Source organism: Chrysemys picta, chromosome 20 (genome assembly GCF_011386835.1).
Source record: "Chrysemys picta bellii isolate R12L10 chromosome 20, ASM1138683v2, whole genome shotgun sequence".
In the NCBI taxonomy this organism is placed as follows: Eukaryota; Metazoa; Chordata; order Testudines; family Emydidae; genus Chrysemys; species Chrysemys picta.
The window spans coordinates 12,016,138-12,043,316 of NC_088810.1; the positions used below are offsets into that span (position 1 = coordinate 12,016,138).

Consider the following 27,179-nt stretch of genomic DNA (forward strand, 5'->3'; position numbering starts at 1 on the left):
CTGCCTTGGGGAGGGGAATGGGGCCTGGTGGTTAGAGCGGGGGTTGGGAGCTGGGACTCCTGGGTTCTCTCCCTGGCGGGGGTGTCCGTGCGGCCGGGCTAACAGAAGCCCCTTTGTGCGGGTTGCCCAGCTGCTGGCGCCCGGCCCATTGTGCCTCTGCCCCTTTGCATCTCAATGGGAACGTACCAGCGGGCGCGGGGGGGCCTCTGCCCTCCCAGCCCCCCACCCCCGGGGGCGCTCCCTGGGACCCCTCCCGGTGGGGCTGGACGTGGGGGGCACCCCTGGATCCTGTCCCCGGCCCTGCTCTCCCAGGGGCTTTCCCGTTCTCTCCTTCCCCGCGCGGGGGGGGGGGGGGGGGCTGAGAGAGCGAGCGCCCCTGCTCCCCCGTCTGTCTGTCTCCGTCCGCCTCCCCCTCCACGCCCCTCCCCTCCGTCCATCGTCTGCTTGGCTCCTTCCCTCCCTCCTTCCGCTCCCCCGGTTCGTTCCCGGCTCGGAGCCCGGCTAGGCTCTGTTCTGGGCATAGGCGCTGACCTTGCGCCCGCCCGTCCCTCTGTCCGTCCGTACCCCTCCTCCCCGTGTGTGTCTCCCCTCCCCGTCTGCCGCCTTCCCGCTCTCTCCAGCTCCTTCACCCTCACGCCCCATTGTGCCGCTCTCGACCCATGGCCATTGGGAGCTGACCGCCCCCACCCACGCTCCCTCCCGGGGGGGGTCCTGCCCCCCTAGATGCCGCCCCCCTCCGCATGGCTCCGGCCCCCACCCCCGGCTTCTCCTAGTGGACCGGAGACACAATGGTGGTAAGTGGGGGGTTTATTGTCTGGGCTGACGGGGAGGGGTCCCCATTGGATTGTGCCCCCATGTTTGTTTAACTCTCTACCCACCCCAAAATGCTGCCCCCGGCGCCAACGCTCCCCTCACATGCACCTGTTCCTTAGCCCCACCCACATCCCAAACCCCATATATATATTTAGGGTCTCCTCACCTGCACCCCTAATCCCCCTTCGGGGCGTCTCTGAGATTGGGGGATCTATTCCCCATACCCCACAATGCCGCCTCGGGGCATCTCTCAGATGGGGGTTTATGGAGTTTTAGTGGTGTCTTTCCCCCCCCCATAAACCTCCCTGACCATAAAGATTTGTGGGGGATCCCCACCCCCACAGTGCACACCTCTCTCACTTTCGTGTTTGTGGGGGGGGAGAGATTTTGCAGGAAATCCCAAATTCCAAAATCCCCACACCCCCAAAATTCTCTTTTTGGGGGCCAAGGGAATCACCCCATAAATGCTCTGAGATTTGCAGTCCCACTCCCACGCTGTAGGTATTTTGGGGTGCCTGGTTTCCCTCATCAGTTTTTATTTGGGAGGGCTATAATTTTTCCAGCTGTCTTGCTCTGTATTTTGGGGTCTTGTCCCCTTTCTGCCTGAAATCACCTGGCACCCAATCTTAGCCCTCCATGAGGGGTTGTGCTCTCCACTTTTGCAGAGGAAATGGGGGGGGGTCTCTGTTAATCCAGTGGGGGGATATTCAGCCCCCTAACCCCGAATGATGCAGCTAGGTGGGGGAAATGGGGACACACACCAGAGTTGTGGGGGGAGAGAGCCCCAAACTATTGGGGTGGGTTATAAGGGGGCCAGATAGGCTGGGGGTGGGTTATGGGGAAGCAGCTCGCCGAGGGGCAGGGATTGGAGGTGCAGCTAGGTAGGGGGTGGGAGATAAGGGGGGCAGCTGGGCTGGGGGGGAGTGATCTGGGGGGCAGCCGGGCTGGGGAAGAGGGAACTGGGGTTTGGGGGGGCATCGTGTGCTTTTCCTGGGTCCCCGTGGGAGGAACTGGGCCATTGCAAGGAGCTGTTATGTAACCCCCACCACGTGTCTTAATCCCCCCCAACGTGGAGGTGGCAGGAGTGCAGGGTGTGTGTGTGTGTGTGTGTGTGCCTCCTACGCAATCCCTTGTGGGAGGAAGGGAGGCAGTTGGGGAGCAGGGATATGGCCAGGTGTTTCTGGGGGTCGGTTCCTTGGCAGGGGGATGGGATGGGAAGGAGCATGGGGGGGGTTACCCTCCGTGTCTGTCTCACCCTTTGTCTTCTTTCTCCCTCCCCCAGATCTGGTCTGTTGGGCTCTGCCCTCCCCCCCCAAGCCCAGGCACCCCCTTCCCCACATGGCATTCCCCACTCCCCCCCCCCATCCCACTCAGAGAGATGGGCCAGGCCAGAGTTCTGGGTTCTGGGCCTGACCTGGTTCTGAGGCCCTCCCCGATCAATAACCGGAGCCTCCATGCAACTGACAGAGAGGAGGTGGGCTCCGATCCAGCCCCAGGGCAGGGAACGGGGCACGGGGTCTTTCCCCTCTAGGGGGACACCAGCTCTGATGCAGCCCCAGGTTGGGTTGGATTTTGGGGTGCCATTTGGGGTTCCATATGCATTTGGGGCTGTCAGGTGCGGTGACTTCTACCCCTCGTGAGCTACCTCCGCCCGTGCCTGTACTCTTCCCTCGCCACCCCTCAACAAGGTCCTGCTCCCAAATCTGTCTGGTGGGGATAGGAGGGGAGATGTCCCTTTCCCAGCAATCCCCCAACCTCTCTGGGCAGTGTCAGGGATTTGGGGGTGATGGGAGCCTGTCTCAAAGGATAAAACGGGGAGCTGCAGGAAGAGGTGCGGGTCATGGCAAAGAATATCTAAGCAGGCAGCTCGGGTGTGAATTATTGACGGGAAACCGGATCCATGGAGATTGTTGCGCCGTGGGCTGCTAAAGCCAAAGGGGATGGGATTACATGGTGCAGGGGGGAGAACTGGGACAGTTGTCATATAGCAGGGATGCAGCCACCTCTGGGGTGGGGCAGCATCTCAGTGCTGGGTGAGCTGTCCCCATGCAGCATTATGTGCGGCTGTTCCCCAGCTGCCCCAACCCAGAGCTAGCTGCATCTCCGCACCGGACAAGTCATCCCCATGTGGTGTTATGTGCAGCTGTTCCCCAGCTGCCCTGCCCCAGAGCTGGCTGCATCTCTGCACCAGACAATCTGTCCCCGTGCAGTGTTATGTGCAGCTGCTCCCCAGCTTTCTCCCCCCCTGTGGTGGCTGCAACTCGGCTTTGGGCTCCTTTTGGGGGATGGTAAATTGGTGCTGAGGTCTGTTTGATTTGCCCTTGCAGGCCCGCAGCACGGACAGTCTGGACAGGACGGGGGATGGGCCGCTCCGCCCTCTGGGGAACACAGCCGCCAGTGTCAAGGGGAAAGCCCCCAAGAGGTAAGCAAGGGGAGCCCTGTTCCGGGAGAGGCGTTCCTAGTGGTGAGTGTGGCATGATGCGTGCCTGGCCCGTCCATGCAATTGGGGAGCAAGTGGGTTCTCTGCTGGGGTCCCCGTGAGCTGGATGGTCGCTGATGGGAGGGCAGGGCTCAGATCTCAGGCTCCCCTCTCGGGGGCACGTGTCCCATGGGAGTCCAGCTAGAGAAACAGACAATTAAAGGAACAATAGAAATGACAGCATCCTCTAATACCTGGGCTGAGATATAGCTCCAGGGGAAGGATGGGGCTATGTCTGGGTGCCAGGGGGTCCGAGGGGCTCAGGTATAGCGAGGGGCCGTGTCCGTGTCTGGGTGCTGGAAGGCTTGGGGGTCTGGGATATGGCGGGAGGGAGGGTATGTCTCGATGCTAGGGGTCCTAGGGCTGGGATATAGCCTGTGGGGAGGATGGGCTGTGTCTGGGTGCGAGGGAGTCCAGGGTGTTGGGGTATAACAAGGGGACGGGGATGTCTTGGTGCCATTAAAGCTGGGATATTGGGCGGGGGAGGCGTGTCTAGGTGCTGGGGGTCCCAGGGCTGGGATATAGAGGGGTGTGTGTCTAGGTGCTGGGGGTCTCAGGGCTGGGATATAGAGGGGCGTGTGTCTAGGTGCTGGGGGGGTCCCAGGGCTGGGATATAGAAGGAGGCAGGGGAGACACTGGGCTCTGTCTTGCTGTTGGGTAGATGGCTGTTACCTGATTAGGGTGCTTGGGGTATTCTGGGGGTGCTGTATGCTGGGTGGTTGGAGTTTGGGATATAGCAACAGAATAGTGTTTTGTCTGCGGTCGGGGTCCCCGGTTGGGGAACTGCAGAGGGGGGATGGGTTCTGTGGGGGGTTGGAGGTCCCTGGTTGTCTATAGCAGAGGGTTGGGGTACCCAGTGCTGTGTGAGTATCAGGGTGTTAGGTTACTCTGTGCTACCTGGCTTACCATGTGGGGTTGGGTACCTCATGGTGAGTAGGATACCATGGGGTGTTGGTACCCCATGTTATCTGGGTATAGCGGTGTTGGGGTACCCTGCGGGTGGGTACCTTGTGCTGTCTGGGGTACAGCAGTGTTGGGGACACCGTGCTGTGTGTGGTATCATGGGGGGTGGGTACCCCATGCTGTGTGGAGTACCATAGGGTGGGTACCCCATGCTGTGTGCTATACCATGGGGGTAGGTACCCCGTGCTGTCTGGAGTACAGCAGTGCTTGGGTATCCCGTGCTGTGTGGGGTACCATGGGGGTGGGTACCTGATGCTCTGTGGGGTACAGCAGTATTGGGGTATCACGTGCTGTGTAGGGTACCATGGGGGTGGGTACCTGGTGCTGTGTGGGGTACAGCAGTATTGGGGTATCCCATGCTGTGTGGGGTACCATGGGATGGGTACCCGGTGCTGTGTGGGGTACAGCAGTATTGGGGTATCCCATGCTGTGTGGGGTACCATGGGGGTGGGTACCCGGTGCTGTGTGGGGTACAGCAGTGTTGGAGTATCCTGTGCTGTGTCGGGTACCATCGAAGTACAAACATAAGAATGGCCAGGCTGGGGCAGCCCAGTGTCCGGTGCCTGGCAGGGGCCTGGGCCAGGGGAACAGAGCAGGGCCAGGAGCATCCAGCCCCTGGCTGCCAGTCAGCGGCTCAGGGACAGCGTGTGCCTGGCCCCTCCTCCAAGAACTTAGCTCGTTCTTTGAACCCTGTTACACTTTTGGCCCCCACCACATCCTCTGGCGGTGAGTTCCCCAGGCTGGCTGTGCGCTGAGTCCATCCTTCTGTTTGTCCGAAACCTGCTGTCTGGTAATTTCCCTGGATGCCCTTGGCCCGTGTTAGGTGAAGGGGTAAATAACACCCCCAGTCACTCCCTCCACCCCAGCCAGGCTTTTAGAGCCCTCTGGCCTACCCCCTCAATCCCTCTTTTCCAAGCTGAACAGTCCCAGGCCTTTGACTCTCTCTTTGTCCCCTGTTCCCTTTCCTGCACCTCGCCCAGGTCTCTGCTCAGTGCTGGGTCTGGGTCTGCAGGCAGGCAGTGTCCCCGGGGTAGTGTCTCCAGGCGGTGTCTGTCATGGAGTCACCGGGCGATGCTCTGGAACTACTCCCTATGAAGCCAGTCAGGACTCTGGGGGAGTCTCCTCTCTCTGAGCAGACTGTCTCCAGGGCAAGAAGCTTCGACCTTCTCGGAGCATTCAGCATCCCCTTCCTCCCCGTGCGCTTCCCGCAGTGAGTCCGCCTGGGCGGGACTCCTGGGGAAGCCAGCGGGCCCTGCACCCCACCTCTTGCAGTCAGCAGGGACTCGCAGCCAGCCAGTAAAACAGGTTTATTATTCGCGTAGAACAGAACTTGTTAGCACAGAAATCAGTGACTTTCAGCCAAATCCATTTTGGGAGTCTTGGGCCAGATGCCCTGGATTCCCCCTCTTTCAGCCCCCCAAGTACACTCCCAGCTTCCACGACCCGACCTCAGACACCCCCGTTGCTCCTCCTTGTCTTTGTCTCGCTTCCGGGCCAAAGAGTCACCTGGTTGCATCCCCCTCCTGGTCTCAGGTTAGGAAGGGCACCGGTCATAGAAGGCAGCTGGAGCAGCTTCACCTGCCCAGAGGTTCTCAGCTAAAGTCATACACCCCTATTCCCACCACCGAGGTATTGGTGCAGCACACAAGGAAACTGAGGCACACACAGTATTCATGCAAAACAGTAAAACTCACATTGGCTCACATAGAACATAACAAGGGAAAATTCCCACTTGGAGGCGATGTCCCCGGGCGGTGTCCGGGCCAGGTGCACCCGGGGTTCATATAGCGCCGGCGTTACAAGATTTTCTCTCAGATGATCTGTCCCTGTCCCAAGGGCTCGTGGTGCTGAGGCGTTTTCGCCTGCCGCTGCGCGGTGCGGGGATGTAGCAGAGAATGGCCCATGCGGATGCCTGGCTCTTGCTCAATCAAATGGGATTATTTAGAGTTGGATACCACAGCATGTTGGGGTAATCTGTGCTTTGAGGGGTACCATGAGGGGCTGGGGGTACCCAGTGCTGTGTGGGGTACAGCAGGGGTGGGGTACAGTGGGTTGCTGAGTGAGGCACACTGGGGTACAGTGGGGACAGTGGGGGTGGAGTGTTGTGTGGGGTACAGCAGAGGTGGGATGCAATGGGATGCAGTATGGGGTGCAGCGGGTTGGGAAACAGTGGGGTGCTGTGTGGGGTACAGTGGGGACAGCGGGGGTGGGGTACAGTGGGGTGCTGTGTGAGGCACACTGGGGTACAGTGGGGACAGCGGGGTGGGGTGCTGTGTGGGGTATAGTGGGGATGGGGTACAGTGGGGTGCTGTGGGGTGCAGCGGGGGTGGTGTGCTGTGTGGGGCACAGCAGGGGTGGGATACAGTGGGGTGCTCTCTGGGACACAGTGGGGGACAGTGGGGACAGCAGAGGTGTGGTGCTTTGTGGGATACAGCAGGGGTGGGGTGCTGTGTGGGGTACTGTGGGGGGCACACTGGGGGCCAGTGGGGTGAGTTACAGTGGGGTGTTGTATGGGGTGCACCAGGGGTGCGGGGCTTTGTGGGGTACAGCAGGGGTGGGGTGCTGTGTGGGGTGCAGCAGGGGTGGGGTGCTGTGGAGTGCTGTGTGGGGCACACTGGGGGACAGTGGGGACGGGGATGGGTGCTGTGGGGTACAGCAGAGGTGGGGTACAGTGGGGTCCTGTGTGAGGCACTGTGGGGTGCTGTGTGGGTTGCAGCAGGGGTAGGGTACAATAGGGTGCTGTGTGGGGCACACTGGGGTTCAGTGGGGTGTCCTTTCCCCCCAGGCTGTCCATCACCCGAGCCCATTTCCCCAAGCTGGCTGATTGCGCCCACTTCCACTACGAGGCCGTGGACTTTGGACACATCCAGGTGAGCGACCGCCGTGCCTCGCCTGGGGAGCCCCAGTCCCAGATGCCTGGGTCCCCCCCCGGGATCCCCCCTCCTGTACCCCCCCCCGCCGCCCGTAGAGTCCTCTTCCCAGACTCCCGGGTCCCATCTGGGAAATCCTCTTCCCAGGTGCTTTCTGGGTGAGGATGGCTGATCACCCGGATGCCTGGGTCCAATTTGGGGGGCTTTTCTGATTGCCTGGGTCCCATGCACAGGGACAGGTGGGGGTCATCTCCCAGACAGCTCGGTCCTTGGGGAGGTGGGTGTGTCTCGTGGCCGCGGGGCTCCTGCTGGAGCAGGAACTGGGGAGGGCTGGCCAGACATTGGGTCCCAATGGGGATCAGATGCGGGTTTGGGGACTTGAACTCCCGGACACTTGGGTTCTCTCCTGGAGTGAGAGACGACATTCAGGGGATCTGGGCTGAGCCTGCACCAAGTGATGCCTGGGTCCCACAGGGGCACCTCTCACTTGCTGTGTGCCCACAGCTCCTGCTGGCCTCCGAGCAAGGGGAGGGGCTGCCCAGTACCCTGGGGGACAGGGAGCTACTCTTCATCGTCCAGGTCACCTGCCGGGTGAGTGGGCCCCCCCCCCCAACCCTCCCATTCCCAATCTTCCCCAGGGCCCTCCTTCCTGGACCCCCCCATTCCCGACTCAGGTCCCTCCTCTCCAGCTTGGGGTCCCCTCTGCCATGCCAACTACTGTGGGGGAGAGGGGACCCCTGAACCCCCAGATCTGCCCCCTCCCCTTTCCCCTTCAATCCTCCCTTGGTCCATCCTCTTGTGCCCCACAGTGGCACCCCCACACTGTGCCACTGCTCCCCACTTTCCTTCTTTAGACCCCTCCAGATCCACCCCCTCTCTGTCCTCAGCTGCCCCAGCACCTCCCAGCCCCACCTCACCAGTGTCGTCCCCCCCCCGCCCCGAGCACCGACACCCCTCCCCCGCTGACATCCCGCTTTGCCTCCTGGCCCCCAGGGGAAGACATGGCCTGTTCACCGCAGCTACGAGGAGTTCTGCAGGCTGGACGGGCACCTGCACTGCTGCATCTTCGACCGCCGCTTCTCCCAGCTGCCCGAGCTGCCACCGCCCTGCCAGGCCCGGGGACAGGCTGAGGTGAGTCATGGGGGGCGCTGGGCAGAGCTTGTGGGAGATGCTGTGCGGCTGTTCCCGGGCTGCCCCACCCCAGAGGTGGCTGCATTTCAGTGCCAGGCAAGCCGTCCCCGGACAGCATTATGTGCAGCTGTTCCCCAGCTGCCCCGCCCCAGAGATGGCTGAATCTCAGCACCAGGCGAGCCGTCACTGTGGGGCAGACATGAGGGGAGTGGTTGCTAGGCCCTGATTCTGCTCCTGTCTCTCAGATGCTGGCCCCTGTCCTGCGGCAGTACCTGGAGAAGCTCTCGGCCATTGTGGACAGCAACATTAACTGCGGGCCTGTCCTCACCTGGATGGAGGTGAGATGGGGTGTTGGGGGGGGTGGGGGGAGAAACGGTAGGGGCTGTTCAGCACGGGCCCCTTTCCCCCCCATCTCCCATCAGACCCATGGGCCCATCCCACCCAACATCCGCCCCCACACCAGCCCCGGCCCTGTCCAGGCCGGTAACCCCACAGACCCCCATCAGACCCATGGCCCATCCCCCCAGTCATTCCCACCCCCCAATCAGACCCATGAGCCCGTCCAGCCCTGCACCTGTCCCCCCATCAGACCCACAGCCCCTCCCACCCTCCCCCCTGCCAATCAGACTTACAGTCCCCCAGCCCTGTATCCCTCCCATCAGACCTATGGCCCATCCAGCCCAGTATCCACCCCACCCCTGATCACCTACAGCCCCCTCCCCCAGATCAGATCCACACCCCATCCAGGCTGCCCCTTGCCACGTGCTCACTCTTGCACCTCCTCTGTTGCAGATCGATAATCATGGCAACCGGCTGCTGGTGAACGAGGAGGCCTCGATCAACGTCCCGGCCATTGCGGCCGCCCACGTCATCAAGCGCTACACGGCCCAGGCCCCTGACGAGCTGTCCTTCGAGGTGGGATGTGGGGGGGCCCCAGAGCCCCCTCCCCCTCCGGCTGGGGCACTGTCCTGGGGAAGCTCACAGCCCCAGAGCCCCCTCTCCCCAGATGGGGCACTGTCCTGGGGAAGCTCACAGTCCCAGAGTCCCCCTCCCCAGATGGGACACTGTCCTGGGGAAGCTCAGTCCCAGAGCCCCCTCTCCCCAGATGGGACACTGTCCTGGGGAAGCTCACAGCACCGGAGCCCTTTCCCCTGCCCCAGCTGGGGCACTGCCTGGGGAAGCTCACATCCCCGGAGCCCCTTCCTGTCCAGCTGTGGCACTGCCCTGGGGAATCTCACAGCCCCAGAGCCCCCTCTGGGGCACTGCTCTGTGGGGCTGGGGGCCCCCTGACTGTCTCTCTGCTCAGCGCAGGTTGGGGACATTGTGTCGGTAATCGACATGCCCCCCAAGGAGGAGGTCAGCTGGTGGCGAGGAAAGCACGGCTTCCAGGTGAGTGTGGAGGTTGGGGAGGGTCTGCAGGGGGCGCTCCCCACTGGGCATTGCACCCCCACGCTCGGGTCACTGGGGGGGCTCCATGGGAGAGCCGGAGGCATGGGGGGGTGGGAATGCAGGGTGGGGGGCAGCTCGGGGTGTGTGGGGTCACAGCTCCGGCTGAGCTGCCCCCCCCTGCGCCCTGGGGTCTGGGCAGTGTCCAGTCCCTGGTCCTGGCACTGGGTCTCCCCAGCACGTACCCCATGGCTGACTTTCCCCACCACGGCAGTGAGTCCCCATGGCCCAGCTGCCTGGCACCGGCTGTCTTGGAACAGGGGCAGGCCTGCCTGGGGAGTCACAGAATCATAGAATATCAGGGTTGGAAGGGACCTCAGGAGGTCATCTAGTCCAACCCCCTGCTCAAAGCAGGACCAATCTCCAACTAAATCATCCCAGCCAGGGTTTCATCAAGCCTGACCTTAAAAACCTCTAAGGAAGGTGATTCCACCACCTCTCTAGGTAACCCATTCCAGTGCTTCACCACCCTCCTTGTGAAAAAGTTTTTCCTAATATCCAACGTAAACCTCCCCCACTGCAACTTGAGACCATTGCTCCTTGTTCTGTCATCTGTTACCACTGAAAACTGTCTAGATCCATCCTCTTTGGAACCCCCTTTCAGGTAGTTGAAAGCAGCTGTCAAATCCCCCCTCATTCTTCTCTTCTGCAGACTAAACAATCCCAGTTCCCTCAGCCTCTCCTCATAAATCATGTGCTCCAGCCCCCTAAGCATTTTTGTTGCCCTCCGCCGAACTCTTTCCAATTTTTCCACATCCTTCTTGTAGTGTGGGGCCCAAAACTGGACACAGTACTCCAGATGAGGCCTCGTTTAGAGGGGAATGATCATGTCCCTCGATCTGCTGGCAATGCCCCTACTTATACAGCCCAAAATGCCGTTAGCCTTCTTGGCAACAAGGGGACACTGTTGACTCATATCCAGCTTCTCGTCCACTTTAACCCCTAGGTCCTTTTCTGCAGAACTGCTTCCTAGCCATTCGGTCCCTAATCTGTAACAGTGAATGGGATTCTTCCATCCTAAGAGCAGGACTCTGCACTTCTCCTTGTTGAACCTCATCAGATTTCTTTTGGCCCAATCCTCTAATTTGTCTAGGTCCCTCTGTACCCTAGCCCTACTCTCCAGCATATCTACCACTCCTCCTAGTTTAGTGTCATCTGCAAACTTGCTGAGAGTGCAGTCCATGCCATCCGCCAGATCATTAATGAAGATATTGAACAAAACCGGCCCCAGGACCAACCCTTGGGGCACTCCGCTTGATACCGGCTGCCAACTAGACATGGAGCCATTGATCACTACCCGTTGAGCCCGACGATCTAGCCAGCTATCTATCCACCTTACAGTCCATTCATCCAGCCCATACTTCTTTAACTTGCCGGCAAGAATACTGTGGGAGACCGTATCGAAAGCTTTGCTAAAGTTAAGGAATAACACGTCACGTGGGATTAACCATTGCTCACAACTGCCCGGGTGGACACTTGCCATCTGCACTGCAGGTGCCTGGCCCCAAGGAGGCGAACCCACTTAGCAAGGGAATGAAGCTAAACCGAATTCAGGCTGCTTTAGTTTGGGAGGAAGAACTGAATGCGGTTTAACTAGGGCTTGTTCTACACTGAAAACTGATCCCGGCTACCTCAGTCTGGGGTGTCAGATCTCCCCCCCCCAGGGCCAGAGCAGTGTAGACACAGCTGTGTCGACAGAGGAGGGCTCCCATCGGCGTGCCGTGCTGGGTGTGTATGTATGCGCGCACTTGCAGAAGAGCCTCTATTGGCGTAGGCTGCATCTACACTGGGAGCTCTGCTGGCAGAGGATCTGTCATAGCCATTGATTTAAAGTGGTTTAGGAAAGGAAATCTGGATTCACTGGTGATGGGTTAATACAGATACATTGTTAAAGTGGATTAGAAAAGGAAATCCAGATTTGCTGTTGGTGAGGTAATATACATTCACTCTAGTTGGGTTAATCCAGATGCACTGTTGGTGGGTCAATCCAGATTTGCCAGGAAAATGAATTAGGAAAGAAATCCAGATTCACTGGTGGTGGGTTAATCCTTTTTTGGTGTTAAAGTGGATTAATTAAATGGCGGTGTGGACGTTGTGATGGAGTCACAGGCCTGATGCACCAGACCTGCTCTGTATGCAGCCAGCCAGGCCTCTTGGGTGGTGTGACTCCCCTCAGGGCATGCTGTCCAGGGCAAGGAGCTGTGGCCTTCCTGGTCTGACCTCGGAGCATCCAGCAACCCTGTTCACACCATACACTTCCCTTTGGCGGGTCCAGCTGGACGGGACCCCTGAGGAAACCAGAGAGCTGCATCCCCACTCTGCAGCCAGCGGGTAACACAGAAGGTTTATTAGTCGACAGGAACACAGTGTAGAACAGAGCTTGTTAGCACAGAAATCAGTGACTGTCAGCAAAGTCTATTTTGGGGGGTCCCTTGGCTGGATTTCCTAGACTCCCTCCTCTCTGAGTCCCCCACAGCTGACTGCCCAGCTGCCAGCGACCCGAGCTCCTGGTCTTTATCTCGCTTCCCAGGCAAAGTATCACCTGGTCGCATCCCCCTCCTGGGTCTAAAGTTACAAAGGGCACCGGCCATAGAATATGTGCAGGCAGCTGGAGCCACGTCACCTGCTCCGAGGGTCTCAGCAAAAGTCACACACCCTTATTTCCACCTCCTAGGCATTGGTGCAATACACAGGGAAACTGAGGCACACACACTATTCATGCAAAACAGTAAGACTCACATAGGCTCATGTACAACATAACCAGGAGGAAAACCCCATTTAGTCACAATGTTCTTCCGAATGGGAGTGGGCAGCATCTGGGTGAGTGTCACTCCCTTTGGAAGTGGATTAGGAAGACCGCTGCCTTGGGAAGCTAAGCATCCACCCAGGGGTTTAATTCAGTTTAAGGAATGCACCTTGAGTTCACTCCTTTGGCTGCTCCGGATTCAGCCCTGGGGTCCATCGTGTCACATGGACAGATCCCCAGGCCATCCAGGGGGCAGGGCAGGAATTCACCACACAGGACGGGGGAGTGTCTCTCTCAGGGTTGCCTAGGGGGATCCCCCTGTAACAAAGCGGCCTTTGGTGGGACACTACTGAGAGTATCAATTCAGGACAAACTGCTTAGAGCAGGGCAGTTACAGCCCAAGGCTGGGTTTCCTTTGCTACTAAGGCACAGCAAACCAGCCCAACAGAGAGGACTTCGGTTTCACCCCACTGGCTAACCAGAAGTCATACAAGCAATTCCCTCAGACACTCCGGTTTCCCAGTATCACCACCAGCACCACTCCTTATGGGGATGATTGGTTATGAAAACCAACACCCCAGTAAAAGAAAAAAGGTTCTCCCGATCCCAAAGGCCCAAGCCCCAGACCCAGGTCAATATACCAGTCAGATTTTACCCACAAATCACGCTGTTGCCAATCCTTTAGAATCTAAAATCTAAAGGTTTATTCATAAAAAGAAAGAAATATAGATTAGAGTTAAAACTGGTTAAATGGAATCGATTACATACAGTAATGGCAAAGTTCTTGGTTCAGGCTTGTAGCAGTGATGGAATAAACTGCTGGCGTAAGTTAAGTCTCTGGAGTACAGCCACAGCTTGGATGGGTCATTCAGTCCTTTGTTCAGAGCTTCAGTTTGTAGCAAGGTTCCTCCAGAGGTAAGAAGCAGGATTGAAGACAAAATGGAGACGATGCAGCTGCCTTTTATAGTCTCTTGCCATGTGGCCTGTGCTTCCTTTGTTTTAAACACAAGCTGCCCAGCACATGGCTTGGAAGCCTTCGAGTCCTCTCCATAGGCAAGTCCCTGCCTGCCTTGCTGAGTCATAAGGTGTATCTGCCTTCTCTCAATGGGTCAGTTGTGTAACTAATGGTCCTTAATGGGCCATCAAGCAGGCTAGGCAGTGCTGATGCCAAACTGTCTGGGGTGTCACCCAGAAGCATAGCACAAGTTTGAAATACAGACAGTATAGAGCCAATACTTATAACTTTAAATACAAAAATGATACATGCATACTGATAGCATAATCATATCCAGCACATCATACCATTCCATAGACACCTTACTTGACCTCCTCCGTACAAGATTTGGTAGCACTATAGGCCCTTGGTTGCAACAATGATCTGTACGGTCACAGTTCATGTCAATAAGGTCACACCCCCATGTTCAGCTATTGGGGGTGGGGCAGTGGATCCTGACCCCATCTGTCTATCTCGCCAGGTCGGTTTCTTCCCCAGCGAGTGTGTTGAGCTCTTCCCGGACCGCCTGGCGCCAGAGCTCAAAGCAGGTGATGCCTGGGTCCCGCAGCTGGGGTACTGCTCCCCCACAAAGAGGTGGCCCTGGGGACTTTGGGGGGGTAGGGATCAGGGTGTTTAGGGGAAGACAGGGTGAGGGGCACAGGAGTATGGGGGATATGGGGAAGGTGTACTGGGGGCAGGGACTTGGGAGGAAATAGGGTGTTGGGGTAAGGGAGGGTGGGGCAAGGGGTGCTGGGTTGTGGGGGTAAAGAGAGGGTGGGGTGTAGGGGTAGGGCAGGGAGTGTGGGGGTACGGAGGGGACAGAGTAGGGGTATGGCAGGGGCAGTGGGGTGTGGGGGTATGGAGGGAATGGGGTGCAGGGATGTGGTAAGGGGGTGTTGGGGTACGGAAGGGACAGGGTGTGGGGTTATGGAGGGGATGGGATATAGGGGCAAGGCAGGGGACACTGGGGTGTCAGGGTACGGCGCGGATGGGGTGCAGGGGTTGGGTAAGGGGGTGTTGGGATGTGGGAGCATCCTTTCCCCCCAGCTGGGGTCTCCCCTGGGACTCCGGGGTCTCTCTGGCACTGTGCAGCATGTCTTGGGCTCTGGTGCTCAGCAGGGCCAGCCCATGTCTGCTCCATGGAGAGGTGACCCAGGGTGACCCTGTGCTGGGGCGGGGGGGGGGAGCTCTGACTCCACCATCCCAACCCCATTTCTTCCCCTCTGTTACCCCCAACAGACACAGACGGGACGGGCGCCAGCATCCCTGGGGTCCTCACGCCTCAGGGGCCCCTCTCCCCCACGTTGGGTAAGTACAGTACAGCTGGCACAGGGGTCCTAAATAAGGGAGGCAGGGGGAAACACTACAATATCATTCTGACCCCAGAGCTGGCTGCATCCCAGCGCTGGGTGAGCTATCCCCATGCGACGTTATATACAGCTGTTCCCACCTGCCCTGCCCCAGAGATGGCTGTGTCCCAGTGCTAGGCGAATCATCCCCGTGTGGATTTATGTGCGTCTGTTCCCGACTGCTCTGCCCCAAAGGTGGCTGTGTCCCAACACTGGGCGAGCTGTACCTGTGTAGTGATGTGTGCGGCTTTTGCTAGCTGCGCCACCCGAGGTGGCTGTATCCCAGCACCAGGAGAACGGTCCCCGTGAGGTGTTATGTGCACCTGTTTCCGGATGCCTGGTATCAGAGGGGTAGCCATGTTAGTCTGGATCTGTAAAAAGCAACAAAGAGTCCTGTGGCACCTTATAGACTAACAAAAGTATTGGAGCATAAGCTTTCGTGGGTGAATACCCACTTCACCAGACGCATGTGGTGGAAATTTCCAGAGGCAGGTATAAATATGCAGGCAAGAATCAGTCTAGAGATGCCCCAACCCAGAGGTGGCTGTGTCCCGGCACCGAGCAAGCTGTCTCCATGTGGTTTTATGTGTGGCTGTTCCCGGCTGTCCCACTCCGGAGGAGACTGTGTTCCAGTGCCGGGCGAGCTGTCCCCATGCGGTGTTATGTGCGGCTGTTCTCAACTGCCCTGCCCCAGAGGTGGCTGTGTCCCAGTACCAAATGAGTCGTCCCCGTGTGTTGTTACATGCATCAGTTCCACTCTGCCCTGCCCCAGTGTTGGCTGCGTCCCACCACCAGGACTGCTGTCCCCTGCTCTTTGAGCTCTGGTCAAGTGAAAAATTCTTTGTGTGGCTGTTCCCGGCTGCCCCACCCGAGAGGTGGCTGTGTTCCTGGGCCAGGAGAACTGTCCCTGTAAGGCGTAATGTGCGGCTGTTCCCAGCTGCCCCGCCCCAGAGGTGGCTGCATCCCAGCAGCGGGTGAGCTCTCCCCTTGCAGTGTTATGTGTGGCTGTTCCCGGCTGCCCCACCCCGTAGGTGGCTGCGTCCCAGTGCCAGACGAGCTGTCCCCGTGTGGTGGCATGTGATGCTGTTCCCGGCTGGCCCATCCCAGAGATGTCTGCATATCAATGCTGGACGAGCTGTCCCCATGTGGTGGCTGTCACGGACTCACAGGTCGTGCCCATTCTTGGCCCTGTACGGTCTCTGGGGGGAACCCCCTTCAATGTGACAGCCCTTCTCGGGGGTGCACTCTCTCTCGGGGGTTAAGCCCTTCCGCCGCCTGGAATCGCACCTCTCTGAGCCTTAGCACATTTGTCCCTCGCCGTGGGCCCCCTCAGGGAGGCCACTTGCTCTGGACCCCCGGGGCCTCCAGTCCCAGAGGGAATAATGCCACCCTGCTCATTAGACCAGAGCGAATCTCAGCCAGCGTAAAACAGGAGGGTTTATTGAGCGTCTGAACACAGCACAGGAAACTCTCAGGGCCCTTAGGCCTGGCCTCGCTCAGCACAGTACATCTAAGGCCTGGTCTACACTGTGGGGGGGGGGAGGGGTGTGTCGATGTATGATACACAACTTCAGCTGAAGTCGACATATCTTATTCCGACTTACCTCCTGTCCTCACAGCGCGGGATCGACGGCTGCGTCTCCCCCGTTGACTCTGCTACCGCTGCTCGCTCCAGTGGAGTTCCGGAGTCGACGGGGAGCGTGTTCAGGGATCGATATATTGCGTCTTAGTGAGAGGCGATATATTGATCCCCGATAAATCAATCGCTACCCGCCGATACAGCGGGTAGTCTGGACATACCTAAGTCTCCCCTGCATCCAGGTGGGCTCTGCCTGCTCTCTCCTCCCAGCCCAGAGACCCCCTGCTTCCAGCTGGGCATCTGATATCACCTGCCCCCAAGCCCTGCCTCTGTCCTTTGTCTTTTGTCCAGGTAAACAGGGTCTCCTGGGCCTCCTCTCCTCTCAGCCCTCCATTGTACCCCCTCTGGCTGGAACCGGTTGGTCAGCTGACCAGGGTTCTCTCTCTGCAGGCCATTGTCCTCCCACTGGCCAGAACCAGCTATGGCATCTGAGCTAGGCCTCCTGGTCACCAGGTCACCAGACGCTGGCGTATCCATTCTCCTGGTCATTGGCCGGGGTCCCAAGTTCCATCGCTGGTCCTCTGTAACATCAAACTCCCTCTCCCATCACCTCATTAAACCAGTAACACCCAGGGAAACTGAGTCCCACCCCCTCTGCATGCAAACCATTGAAAAAAACATGACAAAGTGGAGGATTTTCACATCTCTCCCCCCTTCAAGTCTGAACTTAGCCAGTGATCTGGGGAAGTTCAGGGCCCCCACCCCGTGATAAAGCATCGGCTATAACATTGGCACTCCCCCTCACATGGACCACCTCCATGTCATAACCCTGGAGGAGCAGGCTCCATCTCAGGAGCTTGGCATTAGCCTCTTTCATTTGGTGCAGCCACGTCAGGGGCGAAAGGTCAGTGTACACAGTGAAGCGCCGCCCAAATAGATATGGCTGCAGTTTTTTAAGTGCCCACTCCATGGCCAGGCATTCCTTCTCTACGGCTACATAGTGCTGCTCCCGGGGCAGCAACTTCTCGCTCAAGTACACAATGGGGTGTCTCTCCCCTTAGTATCAGTTTGCATCAGCACCGCACCCAGCCCCATGTCTGAGGCATTGGTGAACACCAGGAAGAGTTTGTTAAAATCCAGTTATACCAGCACTTGGCTTTGGATGAATGCCCCCTTTAGCGCATAGAGAGCCCTCTGGCACTGCTCGGTCCAGACCATCCTGTCTGGCTTTGCCTTCCTACAAAGTTCTGTGAGGGGAGCTGCCAGGGAGCTAAAGTGGGGCACAAACCTCCGGTAGTACCCCATCATCCCAATGAAAGCCTGTACCTGCTTCTTAGTCTGGGGAGTGGGCCAATCCTGGATTGCCTCCACTTTGGCCGGCTCCAGCTTCGGGTGGCCGCTCCCCACCTTGTGGCCTAGATATGACACCCCTGCCATCCCCACCTTGCACTTTCCAGCTTTTATGGTCAGTCTGGCATCCTGGAGGCCTCTTCACTTGGGACACATGTTCTTCCCAGGTCTGACTAAAGACACAGATGCCGTCAATATACGCTAGAGCAGGGTTAGGCAACCTATGGCACGCGTGCCGATTTTCAGTGGCACTCACACTGCCCGGGTCCTGGCCACTGGTCCAGGGGGGCTCTGCATTTTAATTTAATTTTAAATGAAGCTTCTTAAACATTTTAAAAACCTTATTTACTTTACATACAACAATAGTTTAGTTATATATTATAGACTTATAGAAAGAAACCTTCTAAAAACATTAACATGTATTACTGGCACGGGAAACCTTAAATCAAGCGTTTCCCAGAAGGTCAGTACATACTCCATCACTGATTCTCCATTGAGGTAAACCTTCCCCTCTCACTCGTCCCTCATCAAGTCCAGGGGTCCCCTCACTCTCCTCACATACAGCAACTCAAACAGGGAAAACTCTTTGGATTCCTGGGGCACTTCCCTGTATGCGAACAGCAGGTGGGGTAAATACTTGTCCCAGTCCCATAGGTGATGGTCCATTAATGTTTTCAGCATCATTTTTAGGGTCCCATTAAACCTCTCCACCAGCCCATTGGACTGAGGGTGGTACACCGAGGCCCAGGTGTGCCGGACCCCACACTTCTCCCACAAGCACTGGAGCAGAGTCGACATGAAGTTAGACCCCTGGTCTGTAAGGAACTCCTTGGGGAACCCCACTCTGCTGAAAATGGTCAGCAGTGCATCTGCCACGGTGTCTGCAAAGCGAAATCCAACACCACCAGAATGTATTTCTTCCCCGACCGGGTCACCCTGCTGAGGGGCCCTGCTATGTCCATGGCCACCTTCTGAAAAGGCTCCTCTATGATGGGCAAAGGTCTCAGAGGTACTTTCCCCGCTCTCTGACAAGAGTCACAGGACCTACAATCCTGTTGGACTGCGTCAAAAACGCCAGGCCAGTGAAAGTTCTGCAGCAGCCTCTGCCTGGTGTGCTGTACTCCCTGATGCCCTGAAAGGAGAATCATAGAATATCAGGGTTGGAAGGGATCTCAGGAGGTCATCTAGTCCAACCCCCTGCTCAAAGCAGGACCAATCTCCAACTAACTCATCCCAGCCAAGGCTTTGTCAAGTCTGACCTTAAAAACTTCTAAGGAATATCATGGGCCAAGTACAACAGTCTGCGGAGGTACCTCTGGGGAACCACCAACTGCCTCCTGACTTTCCAAGGTTTAGTTTGCCCCAAACCAGCCCATTCCCAGTACAAGAATCCCTTCTCCCAGAGGAATATATCCTGGCAGTCCTCCCCCTGGGATCCTGCACTGCTGTGGCCAGCAAGGGCCCTCAGCTTCTCTAAGGAGGGATCCTCCTGCAGCTCTGGAATTCTTATGCAACGCAGGGTTGATGCTTGATTCTCCAGACCTTGAATCTTTTCTTCCAATATGGAGACCAGCTTGCACTTTGTACAGACAAAGTCGCTTCTGTCCTGTGGAAGAAAGACAAACATGGCACATCCTGTGCAGGTCACAACAGCTGATCGCTCACAATCCATAGCACCTTCCTTCTAAGAGTTTCTTCAGCTGTTGCAGCAACTACTCAGAGGAGCCTGCAAGATGAAAGCCTCAGTGGGGCTCTCCCCAGGCGAACTCCCAGTCAAACTCCCTCTGTTAGCCGCTCAGCTGTTCGCCGCTCAGCTGGTTCACAGCTGACTGCCTTTTAGGTGATCATGCACCCCAGCCTCTTTGGATCACTCCTTACCCACCATCTGCTGTCCACAAACTCATCTGCCAGTGCACCCAGACTGCGCAGATCTTTGGGCTTCCGGTCCACTAACCACACCTTAAGGTCTGGAGAGCAGATGTCATACAGCTGCTCCAACCCCACCAGGTTATACACATCCTCTGTGGTAGTGGCCCCTGTGCCCTTCCCCCACTTACTGAGATATTCCCTCAGCAGGTTGGTCACCTCCTTGTAGGTGATGCCTGAGATCTTGTGTACACCCCGGAATCGTTTCCTGTATGCCTCGGGGGTCAGTTCAAACTTCAGCAGCAAAGCCTGTTTGAACATCCATCTCAATACCATCCATTTAGCTGAATGCCTCTATGGCCTTGGGACCCAGCAGGGGGGTTAGACAGTGGAGCCTGTCTGCGGGGTCAATCTGGTTCAGATCCCAAGCCTTCTCAAAGGCTGTGAGGTAGGCATCAATATCCCCCGCCTCCTTAAACTGAGGTAGCAGTTTGGTATCTAGATTCCCCACAAAACTGGCATCTTGGGGCCGTTTCCCACTTACCCCCAGGCAGGCCCTCTTGGCCCATGTCACGGAGTTGGGGGAGATAAGACCCTGCACCCCCGCCTTCCTGCGATTCACCGTGACTCTCAGCCAGCCAGTAAAACAGAAGGTTTATTTAGACGACAGGAACACAGTCCAAGACAGTCTTGCAGGTACAGACAACAGGACCCCCTCACTCAGGTCCATCTTGGGAGGCCAGGAGGTCTGACTGGCCTCCCCTCCATTTTCCCAACCAGCTCCAAATGGAAACTCTCCAGCCCCTCCTCTCCCTTTGTCTCTCTGTTCTCCAACACCTTCAGTTGGCACCTTTGCAGGGGAGGGGCCCAGGCTATCAGTTGCCGGGAGACAGGGTGTTGGCCATTCTCTGCGCAGACGCTTGCACACCCCTGCCCTCTAGGGCTCTGAAACAATCGCACACCCACCACCTAGATACTTAAGAAATGCATAGGGGAAACTGAGGCACCCACACAGCATTTAGAGAAAACATTAAGAACATTCCCACTTCATCACAACCCGCCTCTCCTCCAACTCGTGCTGCTCCTCCAGCTCCAGCTCCTTCACTTTCAGCTCCAACTCCAGCTTCCGTAGCTCCTCCAGGGAGTCGGGTCTGATAGACTCCCAGCTGCTACACGGACTTCCCCCCACGGCTACTCCCCAGCTCTCTGGGCATCCCCGGAGCCCCGCGGGGTCTGGAGCCTGTTCCTCAGACTGGTCATTCTCTACAAGCTGAGCAATCAGCCACTCCTTAGTGAGTCTCCCCACACTCAGCCCTCTCTCCCTGCACAGAGATGCCAGGTCCCTCTTACGGAGCTGGTTATAGACCATTTCCATGCTGGTTCCTTCAATTCCATCCTTTTATCGCTGGCAGCCACTCACTGAAAAGCGACTGTGCTCACAGCCAACCGTCTACAGGGTGCATCCACAAACCATCCTCTGCTACTACATTGTCACAGACTCACAGGTCGTGCCCACTCTTGGCCCCCGTACAGTCCCTCGGGGAAACCCCCTTCAGTGTGACAGCCCTTCTCGGGGGTCCACTCTCTCTCGGGGGTTAAGCCCCTCTGCCTCCTGGAACCACACCTCTCTGAGCCTTCATGCCTCTCTCTCACCATGGGCCCCCTCAGGGAGTCCACTCACTCTGGACCCCCGGAGCCTCCACTCCCAGAGGGAACAATGCCACCCTGTTCTCTAGACCGGAGCGACTCTCAGCCAGGGTTTATTGAGTGTCTGAATACAGCACAGGAAACTCTCAAGGCCCTCAGGCCTGGCCTCCCTCAGCACAGCACATCTAAGACTCCCCTGCATCCTGGTGGGCTCTGCCTGCTCTCTTCTCCCAGCCCAGAGACCCTGCACTTTCCAGCTGGGCATCTGATAGCACCTTCCCTTAGACCAGCCTCTGTCCAGGTAAACAGGGTCGCTTGGGCCTCCTCTCCTCTCAGCCGTCCTTTGTACCCCTCTGGCTGGAACTGGCTGGTCAGCTGACCAGGGTCCTCTCTTCACAGCCCACTGTCCTCCCTCTGGCCAGAACTGGCTGTGACTCCTGAGCTGGGCCTCCCAGTCACCAGTCGCTGGCGTATCCATTCTCCAGGCCATTGGCAGGGGTCCCTAGTTCCCTCACTGGTCCTGTGTAACAACAAACCCTCTCCCATAACCTCGTTAAACCAGTAACACCCAGGGAAACTGAGTCCCAACCCCTCTGCATGCAAACCATTGAAAAAACCATGAAAATCCCTCACTTTGTCACAGTGGTATGTGCACCTGTTCCCAGCTGCTCCACCCCAGAGGTGGCTGTGACCCACCCCCGAGCGAGCTGTGCCCTTGTAATGTTATGTGCGTCTCTTCCCCGCTGCCCCGCCCCAGACATGGCTGCATCCCAGTGCCAAGCTAGCTGTCCCTGTGTGGTGTAATATGCGGCTGTTCCCAGCTGCCCCACTCCAGAGGTGGCTGTGTCCCAGCAATGAGCGATATGTCCCCATGCAGTGTTATCTGTGGCTATAACCCGGCTGCCCCGCCCCTGAGGTGGCTTCATCCCAGCGCCGGGTGAGCTGTCCCCATGCGGTATGATATGTGGCTGTTCCCACCTGCCCCGCCCCAGAGATGGCTGTATCTCAGTATGGAGTGAGCCGTCCCCATGTGGTGTTGTGTGTGTCTGTTTCTGTCCGCCCTATCCCAGAGATGGCTGCGTCCCAGTGCCAGGCGAACCGTCCCCGTGAGGAGTTATGTGCGGCTGTTCCTGGCTGCCCTGCCCCGGAGGTGACTGTGTCCCGGCACCGCGCAAGCTGTCCCCGTGTGGTGTTATGTGCGGCTGTTCACGGCTGTGCCACCCTAGAGGTGGCTGCGTACTGGAGCCAAGCGAGCTCTCCTGGTGTGGTTTTATGTGCGGCTCTTCCCAGCTGCCCCGCCCCAGACATGGCTGAGTCCCAGTGCTGCACGAGCTCTTCCCCTGCAGTATTATGTGCGGCTGTTCCCGGCTCTCCTGCCCCAGAGGTGACTGTGTCCCAGCACCAGGTGAACTGTCCCTGAGAGGTGTTACGTGTGGCTGTTACTGGCTGCCCCGCCCCAGAGATGGCTGCATCCCAGCACCAGGCAAACCGTCCCCGTGAGGCGTTATGTGTGGCAGTTACCAGCTGCTCTGCCCCAGAGATGGCTGCATCCAAGCTCCGGGAGCGCTGTCCCCCTGCGGAGTTATGTGCAACTGTTTTCCCCTTCCCCACCCTAGAGGTGGCTGTGCTCCAGCACCTAGTGAGCAGTCCCCATGTGGAGTTATGTGTGGCTCTTCCTCTCCACCCTACTGCAGAAGTGGCTGTGACCCAGTGCCAGGCGAACCCTCCCTGTGTTGGTTTATGTGTCGCTGTTCCCAGCTGCCCCACTACAGAGGTGGCTCCATCCCAGCGCCGAGCAATATGTCCCCATGCAGTGTTATATGCAGCTGTTCCCACCTGCCCCACCCCAGAGATGGCTGTGTCTCAGTACCAAGTGAGCTGTCCCTATGTGGCATTATGTGCTCCCGTTCCTGTCTGCCCTGATCCAGAGGTGTCTGGGTCCCAGCGCCAGGCGAGCTGTCCATATGTGGCATTATGTGCTCCCATTCCCGTCTGGCCCAATCCAGAGGTGGCTGTGTCCCATTGCTGGGCGAGCAGTACCAATTTGATGTTATGTGTGGTTGTCCCCAGCTGCTCCACCCCAGAGGTGGCTGCATCCGAGCGCTGGGTGAGCTGTTGTGCTGTTATGTGCGGCTGTTCCCGGTTCTCCCGCCCCAGCGGTGGCTGTGTGCCAGGGCGGGGCGAGCTGTCCCCATGTGGTGTTATGTGTGGCTGTGTCCCAGCAATGAGCGATATGTCCCCGTGCAGTGTTATCTGTGGCTATAACCCGGCTGCCCTGCCCCTGAGGCGGCTTCGTCCCAGTGCCGGGCGAGCTGTCCCCATGCAGTGTTATGTGCAGCTGTTCCTGGTTCATGACGGTCTGTGTCCCGCAGTGTGTAAGAAGCATGGGAAGCTCCTCGGTTTTCTTCGCACCTTCATGAAGTCACGGCCCAGCAAGCAGCGACTGAAGCAGCGCGGGATCTTGCGTGAGCGCGTCTTCGGCTGCGACCTGGGGGAGCACCTCCTGAACTCGGGGCACGACGGTGAGACCCCTGGTCTATAGGGCATTGTCTCCCATCCCCCGGGCTTGCACTTTGAGGCACTGCCTCCAATCCCCCCAGCCGGACCCCGTCTCCCAGCCTGGTGCTATGAGGCGCTGCCTCCCATCCACCCTGGTCGTGCCCCATCCCCCAGCCTGGCGCTATGGGACACTGCCTCCTATCCTCCTGGCTGGACCCCATCCCCCAGCCTGGCGCTATGGGGCACTTCCTCCCATCCCCCATGGTCGTGCCCCATCCCCCAGCCTGGCGCTATAGGGCACTGCCTCCCATCCACCCCAGCTACACCCTGTCTCCCAGCCTAGCACTATGGGGCTCTGCCTCCCATCCCCCCGGCCGCACCCTGTCCTCCATCCGTGCCCCGTCTCCTGGCCTGGCGCTATGGGTCACTGCCTCCTTTCCCCCTGGCCATGCCCCGTCCCCTGGCCTCGCCTCTGCTCCCATCCTGGCACTATGGGGCACTGCCTCCTATCCCCTCCAGCCGCGCCTCCTGTCCCAGCCTGGCATTATGGGGCACTGCCTCCCATTCCCCGGCTGTGCCCTGTCCCCTGGCCACGCCTCTTCTCCCATCCTGGCGCTATGGGGCACTGCCTCCCATTTCCCTGCTCTTGCCCCATCTCCCAGCCTGGCACTATGGGGCACTGCCTCCTTTCCCTCTGGCCATGCCCCATCCCCTGGCCTTGCTTCTTCTCCCATCTCCCATTTCGGTGCTATGGGGCACTGCTTCTGATCCCCCCATCCGTGCTCCGTCCTCTGGCCGTGCCCCCTCTCCCAACCCCACACTATAGGGCACTGCCTCCCATCCTCCCCCAGCTGCACCCCATCCCCCAGCCTGGCACTATGGGTCACTGCCTGCCATCCCCCCAGCTGTGCTCCCCCCGGCCTGGCGTTGGAGGTCTTGGTGCTGCCATCTGTTCCCGTGCCCCACGCTTATCCTGTGCCTTGTGCAGTTCCCCAGGTCCTGCGCTGCTGCTCAGAGTTCATTGAGAAGCATGGCATGGTGGACGGGATCTATCGCCTCTCGGGTGTCGCCTCCAACATCCAGAAGCTGCGGTGAGGCCCGGGGATGGGGAGCTGGGGGTGCATAGCGGGGTGGGCACAGGGGAGTGGCAGGCAGCGGGGGGATTTGGGCACAGGAGAGGCGCAGGGTTTGGCGATAGGCAGGGAAGGGTGGGGGGGTGCAGGGCACTGTGTGGGGTGGTACCAGACTGGCCCCCAGGGTTAGGGGATAAGGCGAAGGGGCAGGGCAAGGGAAGAAGGGCGCAGGGGTGGGGGCAGGGCACGGAAGGCAGGGCAGCAGGGTTGGGGGGCAGAGTGTAGGGCACGGGGGTAGGGTTGGGGGCAGAGTGCAGGGCGCAGGGGGCATGGCACAGGAGAGCAGGGTTAGAAGGCAGGGTTGGTTGCCTGGGTTAGGGGGCAGGGGGCGGGGGGCAGAGTGTAGGGAGCAGGGTTGGGTGGCTGGGTTAGGGGGCAGGGCTGGCCCGGCCATACCCGCTTTCCCCTTTCCCCAGGCATGAGTTCGACAGCGAGCGGGTGCCGGAGCTGGGCCGGGCGACCTACCTGCAGGACATCCACTGCGTGAGCTCCCTGTGCAAGCTCTACTTCCGCGAGCTGCCCAACCCGCTGCTCACCTACCAGCTCTACCACAAGTTCGCGGTGAGCCCGGGGCTGCCCCCACCTGCCTCCCAACTCCCGCGTTCCCGCCCGCCCCCGCATCCCCCACATTCTCCCCCGCGTTAACGCCCGACCCCCCAACCCTGCTGCTCACCTACCAGGTCTACCACAAGTTTGCGGTGAGCCCCCGCCTACCCCCCAACCTCCTGCCTCCGCATCCCCCCGCCCCCACATTAACACCCGAGCCCCCCTGATGGCAGCCCATTTGCCCTGCAGGAAGCTGTGGCGGTGCCCGGCGAGGAGGAGCGCCTGGTGCGGGTGCATGACGTCATTCAGCAGCTGCCACCGCCCCACTACAGGTACCTGCTTCACAGGGCCAGAGGGGGGGTTGGTGCCCCGCAGAGCCGTGGGTGACAGCTGAGGGGGTTGGGGCGGTGGGTGACGCCCGGCGGGGTCAGGGCCCCACAGGGTCATGGGCGACAGCTGGTGGGGACATGGGTGACAGTGGGGGGGTTGGGATGGTGGGTGACACCCGGGGTGGTCAGGGCCCCACGGGGCCATGGGTGACAGCTGGGGGGGGTGCATGGGTGACAGCTGAGGGGGAGGTCAGGGCTCCATGGGTGACGACTGGGTGGTGGTTGAGGGCTGGGGGATCCCAAGGGGTGTGGATAACAGTTGGAGGGGTCAGAGCCCTGTGGGATTGTGGGTAATTGGAGGGCAGGCTGGGGCCGGATCCCCCTCACCAGCTGCCGCCCCTCTCAGGACCCTGGAGTTCCTACTTCGGCACCTGGCGCGGGTGGCCACACACAGCCCAGAAACCAGCATGCACGTCAAGAACCTGGCCATCGTATGGGCCCCCAACCTGCTCCGGTAAGTGCCGCCCAGCCCCCTCTGGCTCCCCTCCGGCCCCCCTGCCATCCCCCCACACCGGCTACCATCCCCCCAACCTGCTCTGGTAAGTACCCCTCATCCCCCTCTGGCTCCCCTCCGGCCCCCCTGCCATCCCCCCACACCGGCTACCATCCCCCCAACCTGCTCTGGTAAGTACCCCTCATCCCCCTCTGGCTTCCCTCCGACCCCCTGCCATCCCCCCACACCGGCTACCATCCCCCCAACCTGCTCCGGTAAGTGCTTCCGACCCCCCTCTGGCTCCCCTCCGGCCCCCCTGCCGGCCCCCCACACCGTTTACCATCCCCCCAACCTGCTCTGGTAAGTGCCTCTGACCCTCCTCCGCCCTCCCTGCGAGTCCCCCGCACTGGCTACCACCCCCCAACCTGCTCCGGGAAGTGCCTCCGACTAGTCTCTGGCTACCCTCTTGCTCCCCTCTGCCCCCCTGCCAGTCCCCCACCTACAATCCCCCCAACCTGCTCCACTTAGTTCCTCCCACTGGCCCCCACATGCTGGCTCCAATCCCTCCAGCCTGCTCTGGTGAGTGCACCCCTGCCAGGCCCCCCGCACCGGTTCCAATCCCCCAGGCTGCTCCGCTGAGCGCCCCTCTGCCCCCCAGGTCGCTGGAGCTGGAGGCTGTGGGGCTGAGCGGGGCGGAGGCCTTCCACGAGGTGCGGGTCCAGTCCGTGGTGGTCGAGTTCCTGCTCAACAACGTCCAGGTGCTGTTCAGCGACAAGTTCACCTCCATCGGCAAGGACAGCGCAGGTGGGTGTGCAAGGGGTCATGGGGGGTACAGGGGGACGTGTGGGGCAGTGCGGGGGGCGGCATGGAGAGGCAGTGTGGGGTGGACAACATGGAGAGGACAGCCTGGTGGGGCAGCATGGGGAAGGCGACTGCACAGTACAGG

General features: G+C 59.2%; 1 protein-coding gene across 4 annotated transcripts in view; it reads left to right on the forward strand.

The window, feature by feature from the left end:
* ARHGAP33 (Rho GTPase activating protein 33) overlaps window positions 1–27,179 on the forward strand; it is a 49,014-nt gene that overhangs the window by 6,353 nt on the left and 15,482 nt on the right. For 2 of the 4 annotated variants that reach the window (XM_065574585.1, XM_065574587.1), the window contains 15 exons: window positions 3,141–3,235; window positions 7,041–7,125; window positions 7,630–7,716; window positions 8,119–8,256; window positions 8,502–8,594; window positions 9,049–9,171; window positions 9,568–9,645; window positions 13,924–13,990; window positions 14,682–14,750; window positions 23,606–23,755; window positions 24,721–24,823; window positions 25,282–25,426; window positions 25,661–25,743; window positions 26,147–26,254; window positions 26,892–27,037. In XM_065574585.1, the coding sequence (XP_065430657.1) occupies window positions 3,141–3,235; window positions 7,041–7,125; window positions 7,630–7,716; window positions 8,119–8,256; window positions 8,502–8,594; window positions 9,049–9,171; window positions 9,568–9,645; window positions 13,924–13,990; window positions 14,682–14,750; window positions 23,606–23,755; window positions 24,721–24,823; window positions 25,282–25,426; window positions 25,661–25,743; window positions 26,147–26,254; window positions 26,892–27,037 (1,570 nt within the window). Of the gene's footprint in view, window positions 1–66; window positions 795–3,140; window positions 3,236–7,040; window positions 7,126–7,629; window positions 7,717–8,118; window positions 8,257–8,501; window positions 8,595–9,048; window positions 9,172–9,567; window positions 9,646–13,923; window positions 13,991–14,681; window positions 14,751–23,605; window positions 23,756–24,720; window positions 24,824–25,281; window positions 25,427–25,660; window positions 25,744–26,146; window positions 26,255–26,891; window positions 27,038–27,179 lie in introns of those variants that run through there. The other 2 variants (XM_065574588.1, XM_065574586.1) reach the window with 2 other exon arrangements.